The 12,945-nt window shown below is 39.0% G+C and overlaps 4 protein-coding genes across 5 annotated transcripts in view; 2 read left to right on the top strand and 2 right to left on the bottom strand.

Annotated features, from left to right (window-relative positions):
• The first annotated feature begins 97 nt into the window (after positions 1 to 97).
• Positions 98 to 2,152, top strand: LOC104802302 (protein EMBRYO DEFECTIVE 1674). The gene is made up of 4 exons (XM_010525834.2): positions 98 to 291; positions 400 to 473; positions 757 to 901; positions 1,221 to 2,152. Exons 1-4 carry the CDS (start codon positions 100 to 102, stop codon positions 1,842 to 1,844), a joined length of 1,035 nt encoding a protein of 344 aa, XP_010524136.1. The 5' UTR covers positions 98 to 99; the 3' UTR covers positions 1,845 to 2,152.
• LOC104802300 (CMP-sialic acid transporter 2) lies at positions 2,020 to 7,822 on the bottom strand. The gene is made up of 15 exons (XM_010525832.2): positions 7,528 to 7,822; positions 6,948 to 7,155; positions 6,576 to 6,692; positions 6,082 to 6,138; positions 5,475 to 5,552; positions 4,628 to 4,732; positions 4,346 to 4,468; positions 4,101 to 4,178; positions 3,731 to 3,800; positions 3,474 to 3,581; positions 3,169 to 3,302; positions 2,996 to 3,075; positions 2,829 to 2,874; positions 2,620 to 2,689; positions 2,020 to 2,365 (listed from the first exon to the last, which is right to left on the bottom strand). Exons 2-14 carry the CDS (start codon positions 7,113 to 7,115, stop codon positions 2,639 to 2,641), a joined length of 1,215 nt encoding a protein of 404 aa, XP_010524134.1. The 5' UTR covers positions 7,116 to 7,155; positions 7,528 to 7,822; the 3' UTR covers positions 2,020 to 2,365; positions 2,620 to 2,638.
• A 1,876-nt stretch (positions 7,823 to 9,698) lies between these two features.
• Positions 9,699 to 12,228, top strand: LOC104802304. The gene has a single exon (XM_010525837.1). The coding sequence runs from the start codon at positions 10,203 to 10,205 to the stop codon at positions 12,099 to 12,101; it is 1,899 nt and encodes a 632-aa protein (XP_010524139.1). The 5' UTR covers positions 9,699 to 10,202; the 3' UTR covers positions 12,102 to 12,228.
• LOC104802303 (U11/U12 small nuclear ribonucleoprotein 35 kDa protein) overlaps positions 12,199 to 12,945 on the bottom strand; it is a 3,305-nt gene continuing 2,558 nt past the window's right edge. The window contains exons 9-10 of one of the 2 annotated variants that reach the window (XM_010525836.2): positions 12,901 to 12,940; positions 12,199 to 12,706 (exon numbers count right to left, since the gene is read on the bottom strand). In XM_010525836.2, coding sequence (XP_010524138.1) covers positions 12,305 to 12,706; positions 12,901 to 12,940 — 442 coding nt within the window. In that variant the 3' untranslated portion in view covers positions 12,199 to 12,304. Of the gene's footprint in view, positions 12,707 to 12,900 lie in introns of both variants that reach the window. The other variant, XM_010525835.2, reaches the window with a different exon arrangement.

Raw genomic sequence — 12,945 nt, forward strand, 5'->3', positions numbered from 1 at the left:
TCGAACAAGAAACACGAACAGAGGTTTAAATGAAAAGCCCATTATATTATTGGGCTGAGTATATTGAAAGGCCCCATCGGCCCATAACTGCATTGCCCTATGATGGGAATTCCCGCCAGATGGAAGACGACAATGGCGAAAAAGCGAAAATCATCGAGTCGCCCTGCCCCGCGATCGCCGTGTTCTCGCTATCAAACCCGACCCGACCCGATTTCTTCTCCGGCACACGACACGATTGCCCGAACTCCCTTCTCCGCCGGAGCTAGCACTGCGGTCCAGTCCCTGAATTCGGTTCGTTTTCTTTACGATTTTCAGAAGCAAGAGCCTATGTGTCCGGTTTCATTCTCTTCGACTTGCGTTGTTCTCATGCGAATTCTGGCTTCGTTTTCGGATGTTAAGGTTTTTCTGTCTGATTGGTGGCTGAGAAGGGTACAAGGGAAGGGTTTATCCGTTGCAGGGTTTGAGGCTAAAGGGTATAAAGCACAAACCTTTATCCTCTATACTTTCATTAATTTAAGACAACACCAGTCAACGGGGTGATATTTCTGGAATTTTCTTAGCCTGTAGTGCTCCGAATTTGAACGAGATTTGAGTTTAGGGCTTGTCGGGTTTGAATTTAATATCTAGCTCTTGTAATGTAAGATATAACCTGGATTAGTAGTTCTTATTTTATAAGGATTCTTGCAGTACACAATGGAATGGAGACTTGTGAATTGCTTGTTGATGGAGTTTTATGTGTATACATATAAATGGTAGGGGATCAGGGGTGAGGCTCTTTTCATCAGGAGCCATTTCGAAAAGACATGACAGTACCACTCTCGAGACGGTTGAGGGGATTACAGTTTCCATCAGTGGCTTGATTAACAGGTTGCGTACCCTACAGAATGGATTTTCCTTCGAGGTGTGTTGGATATCTCCTTTGCTTTTCGGCTCGCCCTTGTTATAGTCGATAGATTCTTCATTATGTGCTCTTATCTGTGATATGTCCTTGTATCTTTCTTTGAATTTTCTTTCTTGAGATTGGACTTCAGCTTTGGTGCTAGTGTTACCTCCTCACTATCATCAACCTTGGGTCCTTGTCATTGGATGCTTGGTTCTACGTGTAGAAAACTGTCTAACACTCAGTTGCCAGTGATACTTATGACTCGGAATGATTACTAGCTGATAATTAATGTGGTTGAGAAAAGTTTTCTGACAAACAAAGATTCATGTGACAACAGGTATGCAGCCATTTCCTTATGGGTTTCCCGTGGTACTGGGAACACTATGCTACTCTGTCATGTGGTCAAGAAGAAACGGGAGAGAAGCATGACCAGACAAATGAAGGCAGGCCAGCCAGTTTGAAGGGTGAATCAGCTAGTTGTTCCACAGTTTCGTTCGATGATATTCCTGTAAACAGGTTTTATGAACTACTGATGTCTCCTCCCAACCATTCTAAAGACTGTTTGGGAAATAAGGCTTTGGATGAGGTGCTTGGAAGATTAAGACACTGCATTTCCCAAGGAAGTCCAGTCAAAGAACAATCTGACAAGAGATTTGAAACTTCAGCTGATAGCATAAATTCTGAAGCCGGGGAGGAGGAGGAAGGAGCAGATCATGATAAGAAAATGGCAACGGGGATGGGTGTGAAGACAAGAGGCATGATGAGACTGAGGAGGACGATTAAGGAAGAAGGGGATCTACCCTTTGGGTGTGCCCCGGGGAAAAGATTCCAAAATGCACGATACATGGCATCAGTAGAAGCGAGAAACGCGTCCAGGAACAGTTCAGTAGAGAAGAATGGACAAAGTCTGTCCTCTAAAGCTTCCTCTGCGTATGATGATTATTCTGAGCTCACCATCTGAAATTCTGAACAGATGGACCGTGGAGACACTGAGAGGACACCGGACTGTGGAAAGCTGAAGTCGGCAAGAAGATTAAGCGTGCAGCCCTTAATCTGTGGACTGCCGATAGAGAATGTGAATCTCGGTTTACTCAAACCGGCTAGTTAACCGGGTAGTCCAAGGGAGAAAAAAAAAGTAAAAAAGGAATAAATTTTTCGATTGATTTAAATGAACGACACAAAAAAGCAGAACAGCAACATGGTGTTTTGTTTTGTTTTTTTTCCAAAAAAAGAAAATAATCCAAAAATGTGAGGAATGGATTCCGAATACTTTAAAAGAAGGCGTGAGGAGAGCTCCTTCAGTAATATTAGTGTCATCAAGTAGAAGAATAGAGAAGGTTGTTCTTGGACCAAGTATTGACTCGGATATGAGAGAGAGTCTTTGAGCAGCGGCTGCATGAAGTTTATTTGCATTTTGTAACCCCAATAGACTCCCATCCGAAATCTCTGGCTAATAATCCCGGGCCAAAAGAATTTAAAATCCTGCAGCAACAAACCATGATAAATATATACAGGCATGCTCTGTTTTTAGCATTCAGATGATAGATACTGCTACTACTTTTGCTGCCTAGGGTTCATTCCAGTTCTTGAATATTATAATTCAGTGATTAAGCAAAAATCTGATATTTTTTTTCTTCTATGGATCTAATTATCTTAGATGGTGTTTGTTATGGGGAGCTTGAATCGTACAAAATATTATCACAAAGCTGGAAGAGAGGAAGAAATTAACGACGTACTCTTTTTAAGCAAAACTTTTTATCTGGGAAGAAGCGGCGCTCTGTCATCTGCCTCAACGCGGTGAGTGGCCTGTTCATGTAACAAAACAAATAAAATATATGATTCAAAAAAAAAAAACAATCTTCAAATAAATTGCCACAAACTATAACAACTGCCATGTAAGCTTCACAAAAGAAAAAGATAGGAACAAATGTGTGTTCTTCTTCACCTCTTCATTTGCTCCCGCTGCCATGTTGATGAATGCGTCTTTAGCCCTGCCGCAAACAAATAGAAGAATAAAGGAAGTTAAACTGTGTAAAAACATGGCTTCATTCATCTGACACAGCGTCTTCCTAATCGGACGCCGTGATATCAAAGAAAGAAATAATCCACGACCTGTGAACATCTGGCACATTAACTAACTCTAGCTTCCCGTTCTGCTGCTCGTCTCTGACTTTTGAAAGCGGTGAAAAGAACTGCACAAAAATTGGGCAGAAAGAGGGAGGAATTAAGCCTGTTTTTCCCAAGTTTAATCGATCCAACCATGAAAACTGTTCGTATGGATTTACCTGGTGCATTGAAATGAAGACAATAGAAATCCCCAGGAGAAAGTTCATGGTTAAAGTGTGTCCAAAGAGAGCTGCAGATGCTATTCCGGTAAATATTGTAGCAACAGTGGACGAATACTTCTTCAAGATAGTATCTGAAACCACAAAATAATGAGTTAATATCCACGGAGAACTTTTCTACAGAGTAATCAACCAAGTACATTCAGTGAATTCACAACTTTCCCAATGCACTGAACCAGTGTCGAGATTCATCCAGAACCAACCCAATGAGCAAAAGAATCTAACAAAACAGAGTGTGATATTACCTGCATATTTGAAGAAAAAGGAAGACAAAATTCCTTGTGCTGCATTGTTAAATATGAGAAGCATGGTAGCTTTAGAATGTCCTTGCAAGATGTCAAAGCTGCTAGGGCCTGTGAATTTTGGGACAGCTTTTCCTTAGCAGTGCATTATGATAACTATAAGGAATTTCATCCCTCACAAGCTGTCAGAAACTATTATAACACTAAATTTGTTTCGAGTGTTTCATCTGGCTTCCATACAACTACAAATTTTCTCGTACCTTTAACGATGGTCATTCCCAGTATCGCAAGAAAGTTGAATATTGCACCATAACCATAGAGAAATAAGTTCTGCACCAGGGAAAACGCCGTCATTTTAGAGCAGATAAAGTACAAAGGAACGCAAAAGTAGAACAACATGGTCCTGAAATTTGACACCACAGCCAATAAAACCACATAACTCCTATTAATAGCTACAGCATCGTGCTTGAGATTGTAAACCACCACAGTCAACTCAACCCTCAAGAGATTCCAAGCGCTTATTATAGAAGGCCCCATCCAAGGAGGACCCACAGTTCGAGTACGGAGAACTACAAGCATATCATTTCCTCGGCACAAAATCGAAAATAATATGCACGAACATAGTCTAACCTGAAGATAAATGCTTGTCTCGTACTGGCTCTTCAGAGCGTACTCATTGAAGACAGATGCCATAGATGGAACAGTGACCTGCATAATGAATTGCTGTTTAAGTCTCTGACATGCATAACAAATTTTCCTTAATGCGTTAATGGGTAGGACACAAAAGACCCTCAATATACAAGAATGGTTCTTAGAGACAAATATAAGTATATATCCGAGAAGAACAAACGTAAGCATCCGCTATAATAACTTACAAAGATCAGGGTGTAGATGTATGCCCCCGTAGTAACAGGAATGCCTAAAGCAGTAGAACCTCCAGGTAGAGAACGCAGCTGGTTTACACTTATCCCTATCAACAACAGAGCAAGTGCTTCCCACTACGATATATATAAAGATAAGCATGACATCAGCGCCTAGAAATAATATGCCCAATCACAACTCCGTGATAAGGTTAAAAGCAAACTTCCACAATAGTGCTGAATAATTCAGGAAAAGAATAATGCTATGTAATAAATAAGAATACGAAGCAACCTAACCTGTATGATGGAAAAACGACGTTTCATTATCATCTTCAACAGAACAGCAATCACCAGAACCTTTAGATTGCTGAGCATCTTCACGGTAGCAGGGTTGAAATACAGCTGGCAATCAGATACTATATTTAATGTATGCAATTGAATGACAAAAATCTAGTATGTGCTAGCTGATGTAGATAAATCACCATAGCAATATTCAAAGGAAGATCGGAAGTTTTTTCATCACTAATGCTTAATATCGTGCGGTACACAATCTAATTACAATGTACACGATTTTATTCAGGGGCCAATCCCACAGGAGACTCACAATCACCAGAGGCAGCAATAACGTAAACGAAATGTCCAAAGGGAAATACGGAAAACAAAAGAAGGAAAAAGAAGGAAGGAAATCATTTACTCTTTAGTGTGCATGCGTAGAAACTGAGAAGCAAAGATGAGAGATTAACAATACAGAACTAAGAGAAGCTGAAATGGGATGAAGTTTGGTTTCCAGGATGCACTCAAAGCTAAAGATTTCTGTCTATGGCCTACATTGTAGAATCATATCAAATCCGCAGATACTCCAAAGCCTTGATCACCCAATTTCTACGGCAAACACTTAAGGTTCCATGTAATCCAATTATACTAAAAGTAAGTCAAGAAGGCACAACAGACAATGCTGCATATGTTCTGGTGCTAGGGGAGTAAAACACTGTCCATGACCCTAAGTACCAGAAGTACCAAAACCCCCGGCAGCAGACCTTATGAAAAGTAAGGTGCATTTGGATTGATGCCTTCAATCACATCATCTTAAATAACTTAATAAGACGATATAACATATGAAATGAAAAAGAAGAAGGATGTGTACCTGCATGATGAATTTTAGATAGTTATTAATAGCATACAGAAGAGCTGGAACAGCAAGAAGCACATTGTTTCTAGCTGCCTGCAAAAAAAGCTCTCGTAAGTAATACCTACATTATGAATATTCAAGCTCTTAAACTCAAATATAGTGATGCAGCAGATATGCACAACATAGAAAATGAAGGAATTAGATGTATTGAAGAATTGCCAAGCAGCATCTATAATGCAAACTATTGTGCTTGGATAAGCATTGCTTTGTAAAGCTTTGTAATCATCAACTAGTAGAAAAATAATAGCATTGTAAATGTACTTATAGTGCACTGAGCATCATTATCCAAATGGCTCAATGTTATGCGATTAATCATCCAAACTTCTGATTCGTCAAAAACGCCTTAACTTGAAGCGCTCAATAAAAGAAAAGGGCTACATGAACTTATGAAATCTAGAAAACGAAGTGATACCCAGGAAGAGATATGTATTTACCAACTATATAAACATATAGCTAGCTATTGACAATAAGAAACTCTTAAAATAGGCCAAAATGCAATTGTACAGCAGTAACTTTCCAATAGCACAACATCAGAATCTTGATTAATCAAAGAAAGGGGTACCTGGACGAATGTTGAAAAAGATAGGAGTGGCTTCTCTCCAACTTTTTGGTGCCTAGCCTAAAAATTACCATAAAAGTAAAATATCAAAAGAGCTCCAACTGTTCTTCAAGGGGAAGCAGGAGAGACGAAAGGAAGCAATAAGTGAAAAACCAAAAAACTAACTATATATAGAAAAGTGAATGTGAACCCTCTCCCTCTTTGCCTCTCACTACCAGTACATCACCATTCTGATTCCCAACTCTGGAAATGCATTAGAGCAAAGCCCTTTTTGACCATCATTCAACTCCTTTCATGTCCAAATACAGAAGAAACACCTACCAACTAGTCTTAGATGAGGAAAAGTTTTGGAACACAACAACACTTCAACAGGACACATAAATGGGCTAGGTCGAGATTATGAACCCAATTCGTTCAGATCTTGTCCATATCTATGTTGACTTATCCACTAAGGGTATCCATTATTCTCCAGAAGTGAAGTCAATCCAGAAACATACCTCGAACAAAAGCATGACAACTGCAAAAAGAACCTTGGTCATTTCCGTCAAGAAGTTGACACTAACGGGACTGAAGTTGAATTTCCCATCCACTTTAGACATGTAAACTAAGACAGGCTGGAAGGAACAAATAAAAATAAGTGATTTTAGACACAAACGATGAAATTAAAAAAAGTGAAACAAAAGGTTATAAACTTGGATATCACTGCAACTGATAAACAAAAGCCATCAGGCAGCATCGTCAAGATAACATTGTAGAAGTATACATATACTTTCTTAACTTGATCCACAATAGACACTGACATATGGTCCTGACGCCAATGGAAAAGAATTCAGAGTTGGTCTTAACAAAGTCAAACCAAAGCAATTTACCTGTAGACCAACTAGGATGCAGTCACCAACTACCAAAAGGACATTGAGAGCACGTTGTTTTGAGGATACCCTGATCTTGTGGTTGTCATAAGCCCTTGAAACAGTTTTGCTAGTGGGAGAAACAATTCTCGAACGACATACGCTGCACTCCATCATCCCGTTCTTCATCGGCCTTCCCCCAAACTGATAACTATAGACCGCGCTAAACCTGAAAACAGCAACCGCAATCAAGAGCATTCAGAACAGAAAGCATGCAACCTAAATCGATTATTTTCAACCTAATGCTCATAACGCATAAGAAAATTTCAGCTTTCGGAAGAACTGAAGCCAAAAATTTATCAATCCGCAGAGTTCGACATAAAAACAAAAGATATCTGGATCAAAGAGTGAGATAATCTTCCTGAATGCCAAACGAGATAACACGATCAGATCTCATAAACACTAAACCACCATAATTCACAAAAAAAAAAGACAGAAAATGGATCTAAAACCCCAAACATGGTTCATAAAATCCCAGCTTTCTGCAAAAAAAAATCGAACTCGGAGATTCGAAATCTGAATTTAGATCGAACAAACTGACCTTACTCGACAAGAATGATCAGCTTAGCAAGGCATTTCCCCGATCATGTTCTCTTCCCCGAAACGTTAATATATTCAGCCAGATCCAGACCTCGACCTCCAGAGGAATTCGATTCCCTACCTGAGATTCAAATTCAGGAATCCGACAGGATCTAGAAATCTCCTCGGGCTTCAGTCGCAGTAAAGATGCCAGGAATATGCAGAGAGAGAGAGAGAGAGAGAGAGAGAGAGAGAGAGAGAGAGAGAGAATCCGTCGGTGTCGTTCCTAACAGAAGTGCGCTCTTATTCTTGCACGATTAATTTGCTTTGATTTCACAACACCGTCTTTTAGCGTTTCTTAGAAATTTAGTGAAGAAAAAGGAAAAAAAAAAAAGGTGTCCGTTCATGTCCGTCACGGACACGTGCATTTACGAAGTTGACAGACCAATTAGGTGCCAGGATTTTGGTGGGAAGCCGAAGCATGAGTGGCTGCGAAGCTATCTCAGATGACGTGGCATGAGGGTGATGGTGGCTGTGAAGAAGTCCTCTGTTTCGGTTCTTTCGCTTCCATTCCATATGTAATATAAGCGTTTTCCAACACCCGAAATGGTTAGATTTGTCACTTATCTACCAATGTAAATGAATTTCTAATTCTGTAAAAATATTTAAATTAATTATATCTTAATTTTTTATTCAATTAAAAATATATTTATAATTTTAATTTACTATTTTAAATGTTTATTGTAAAACAAATCAAAATAGGGCTATATTTATTATATATATATATATATGTATGTTATTGTAGAAATTAAAATTTTCTTTTATAAAGAATAGGATAGTTTGGATTTGTAATATCTCTCTATGTACTTTTTAGATGAATAACCTTTTCGGATTATTTATTATTGTTAGTTTAATGGTGGTGTTTGGGGGTGGCCATTTCATTATTAACCGAATAATCGAGCCGAACCGAACCGAATAAGATATAACCGTATTCGAACCGAATCCGACATTAAAACTGAACGGTTATGATTTCCTTAAACCCAAAAAACCGAAACTGAAATCGAACTGAACCGAATAAAAAATAATCGAAAAAACCGAGAGAATAACCGATAATTTTGTTGGAAAATTGAATTTTTTATCAAAACCGAACTGAACCCGAACCGAAAAATAACCGAACCGAACCGAACCGAAATTTATATAAAAACCGAATGGTTATAGTTTTTCTATAACCGAAATAACCGAACCGAACGAAATCCGAATTGACCACCTCTAGTGGTGTTTTATTTTGTGGTAAAGACTGAAATGGAAAAAGAGAAAAAAACTTTTCATTTTGTGTCCCGTTGTTATATTTAATATTTTATTAAATAGGCGTTGGAGAAATCCACGTTAAGTATATTATGTGGTCCATAAGTGGAGATGCATTAAATACTATAATTGGTGGAATAAGCATTGACCAAGGACACACGACGAAGATGGATTGATTAAAAAGGGGTGGACTTTTCACTATTCGATTCGGGTTGTACTAAAAAATAGTTCGGTTCGGTTTTTAATTTTATAAAAATATATATATTAATCGGTTAATATATTATATTCAGTCCGATATAATTTTAATTCAGTTCGGTTTTGAGAATATATAATAATCTTAACAAAATATTAAAAATAACAAAAAAAACAACTTTTAATTTTATATTGAATCATGTAAATATAACAAAAAAATCAATTATACTTATAGAATTATATGAAATAATAATTAAAAAATGTAAATCGAATATAAATTTGAACATATGCAATCTATATTCAGTATTTTGATATGATCATATGATATAGTTTAAAAATTAATTAAAGATAATTTTTTAAAATAAATTTAATTGGTTTGAATATAAAAATATTTTAAGAATAAATAGCTTTTAATAAAAATTGAATGATTATAAATTTTACACAAAAACAAAAATGGATAAAAAATATTACAAAAATTAGATATATCCCACGCACACACTTATTATTAAAGATGGAATAATTACATAAGTAAAATTTTGTATACACTAATAAATTAATAAAGTTTTTTTTGGCAGATTAGGTTTCTTTTTTGTTTGTTTTTATTTTTTATTTAAAAAATATTTATTAGAAATTCGATTGGCTATTTGTCCCTGAATAATTATCGGAGCTTAATATTATATACCGACTCATCGTTATTGTACCAGGAGTCTTGTCGCAGAGAATTGGGGAAAGAGGCGCAGAACAAGTGGTTTGAAGTTTGGCGAACCCTAATCTGGAATCAATTCGCTGTCTTCGCCATAGATTTCTCTTTTACAAGTTGTCCTTCTATCGGAAGCAGTGTGTCCTCGTGAATCTTCTCCTCTGGTTCTTTTCGGATTCATCGCTCTGTTTCTGGATGCTTCATCGATGTGGTTATCGGTTGTTTGATCTCTGTATTGGAGAAGGAATCTCTTCTTCCTTCGGTTGAGCGATTTTCTCTCTGTATCGGTGTCACGTCCTACTTGATTCAGGGGATTGAAATTATATGCTGTGGTTCGCTCCACTGCAGTGGAAAACCAGGTTTTTGTTTGGTCCTGTATGGCTTCCGAGAATGACTGGGAAACTGGGGGATGTATTGCGGTGACACAAGAAAGGTGCGAGCTTTAGAATTGATTTAACTGGGTTTGGATTATTATTTTGTTTTTGGAGGCAAACTCAATCATGGTGGCTTCTGGTTTCGTGAGTAGTCTGCAAAATTTGTGGCCTTTTTCAGTGTGGAAATACGATGACCTGAGACGGTCGTCGGAGTTGGTTGGCAGACTTTCAGTACCCGAAAGCACAAAAAACTTTGTCTTTGCCATTAGAGTCCCGGAGAATGATTCTGTAATTTACATACTCTCTGCGCAGAATTTGTCTGAGAGATCTGCTAGAGATGCCGAGTGTCTTATCAAGGAAGTCCGTCCTGATGCAGTAGTGGTTCAAGTCGATAAATCAGCCATGGCTGAAAGTCAGAATGAGGAGAGTGGATTAGGAGATGGCTCCACTGATTCAGTTCCCACATCAGCGTTTCAAGTGCTTAAACAATGCTTCGTGGACAAGGTCAACAAAGAAAATTATGAGAGCGTTGCTGGGATCCTGGTTTTAAGGGAGATTTTCGGGACTAGCTTTAACGGGCATTACTTAGCTGCCAAGAGGATGGCTGAGCAGGTTGGTTCGTCGTTTATGGTACTTGAATCTCCCTTTGTCAATATCTCTGCCATGGATTGTTCCTCCGGAGAATTCGAGACAGGAAACAAGTTGCAAGGCTTAGCCAATAGTTTCCTTCCACTGTATTCTGGCTCTAATGTACTATCAACATCTAGGAGGTCTCTTATAACCAACGAAGTGCAGGCACGGATGCTGAAGTTGCTATCTTCGCATATTAACCAGCTCAGTAAAGAGTTTGGCCCTTCAGCTGGTGAACCCAATGAGATTCAACCACTTGAGAATTATGCGGTTCCATCATTTGCTCAGTCGATTTATCCCTTGCTTGTGGACCTCCATGATATATTTAACGACCTCCCATTTATCGGTAGAGCTCTAGCCAATGCCAGAAAGATGCTGTCTGATGTAAATAGAGGGGAAGCCGTGGATGCAAAGATCGTTTCTGAGGTTTATATATTTCAGATTGCAGTTGAAGGTCTAAGAATTGCTCTGAACAACGCCGGTCGTGTACCCATCAAGAACATGGGAAGTTCGAGCCTGATTGAAGTTGATTTTTCAAAGCTGTCATCGGAGGACAAATCTTATGCCCTTATTGCAGATCTACTTAAAAACCAGGCTGAAAAGTTTAAGACTATAGTAGCTATAGTAGATGCTAGCAACCTTGCTGGTCTTAGGAAGCATTGGAATACATGTGTTCCTCGGGAGGTGAAGGATATGTCTGGACATATATTAACAGGCATTGATGATGATGATGACAATAAGAGCAATAACTCAAAGTTGAAACGACTGTTATCTGATAAACCTGTGGTAGCGGTCGGTGCAGGTGCAACTGCTCTCTGGAGCGCTTCATCACTCTCCAAGGCAATTTCTGCTTCTCCCTTCATGAAGATTGTAACTTTCAAAGTCCCATCTTCGTTGAATCTTTTCTTGACACATACCCAGAAGGTAATGACGCTGGCCTTTAGTAAGGTAATGGGTCCATCGAAAGTGATGATGGCTCCGGGTTTTGCGAGCTCTGGAGCCAAATCAACTTCCGTGCTAAAGGCATCTCTATCCGCCGAGAAAATCCGAGCAGTAACCCATAGCCTCATTGCTTCTGTCGAGAAGACGAGTTTCTCTGCCATGAGAACTGCATTCTATGAAATAATGAGGAAAAGACAAGCAAGACCTCTCCGTGCTCTGCCATTGGCGACGTTCGGGGCCAGCCTTGCAACTTGTACGGGATTGGTTGTGTACGGAGATGGGATCGAATGTGCAGCCGGATCTCTTCCTTCAGCCCCTTCCATTGCGAACTTGGGCCGAGGGATTCAGAACTTACGAGAGGCGTCTCAGGTAGTGAGGCAGATCGAAGGCAACAAGATACAAAACTCTATTGAGTCCCTTATGCAAAGACTGAAGAAAGTGAAGATACAATAAAGAAGTCCCCTTTGCCATTTGTGTTTCCCTTTGGATCACTGTAAATACTCATTTTGGTCTGATTGGAACTTGATCTTTGATTTTTGACATGAAAAAAAAACGTAAAAATAAATGTTGGTTTCATGATCTTTGCAGTCTTTACAACACAAACTGATTTCTGCAAATATTCTTGCTCAGTTAAGTTCTCTAAGAACATATACAAATCAGTCAGAAGAATGATGATCCTGACCGGATGACCTTCTATGCCGGTGAGAATGCCTGTGGTGTTTATGGCCTTTGCCAGAACGTTCTTCTGCATTATAAGATCTCGTCTTGCTAACAGATACTTCTTCGTCGCCATATCGGCCTCCTCTCCTTTGTGATCTCTCTTTCTGAGAATATTCTTTCCTGTCAGAATGGATAATTGTATTGGAATGCTCATCTTCGTGTTCGCTGTATCTTCTTTGAGAACTTTTCGATTGTGACCTCTTCCTGTGATACGACTCCCTTCTCTCGACGGAATTGTTCCTCTCTCTAAACTCGTCTCTTTCTACAGAACTCTTTTCCCGACGATGCCCTTCCTCTCTATCTTGAGTACTTCTTTTTTTCCTCGGGGGTGAAGGGACCTTCATCCACAAACAAGTTTAGTAATCGATACACGAAAGTCCTCCCGGGGGGGTGTTTGAAGACGAGAACTTGAGATCAAAATTGAAAAAAAGGAAAATCCAATGCTTCAGTTCGAATGTAAAGAACAAGTTCAGTGATTTCAGATAAAACCAGAGAGTAGTGATCCAAATGACAGTAGAAAAAAGCGGAGTACCTGGTTGCGTGACATGTATTTTCCCTCGGGTGGAGGTGGAATGCC

This window comes from Tarenaya hassleriana, unplaced genomic scaffold (genome assembly GCF_000463585.1).
Source record: "Tarenaya hassleriana unplaced genomic scaffold, ASM46358v1 Cleome8, whole genome shotgun sequence".
NCBI classification, from domain to species: Eukaryota; Viridiplantae; Streptophyta; class Magnoliopsida; order Brassicales; family Cleomaceae; genus Tarenaya; species Tarenaya hassleriana.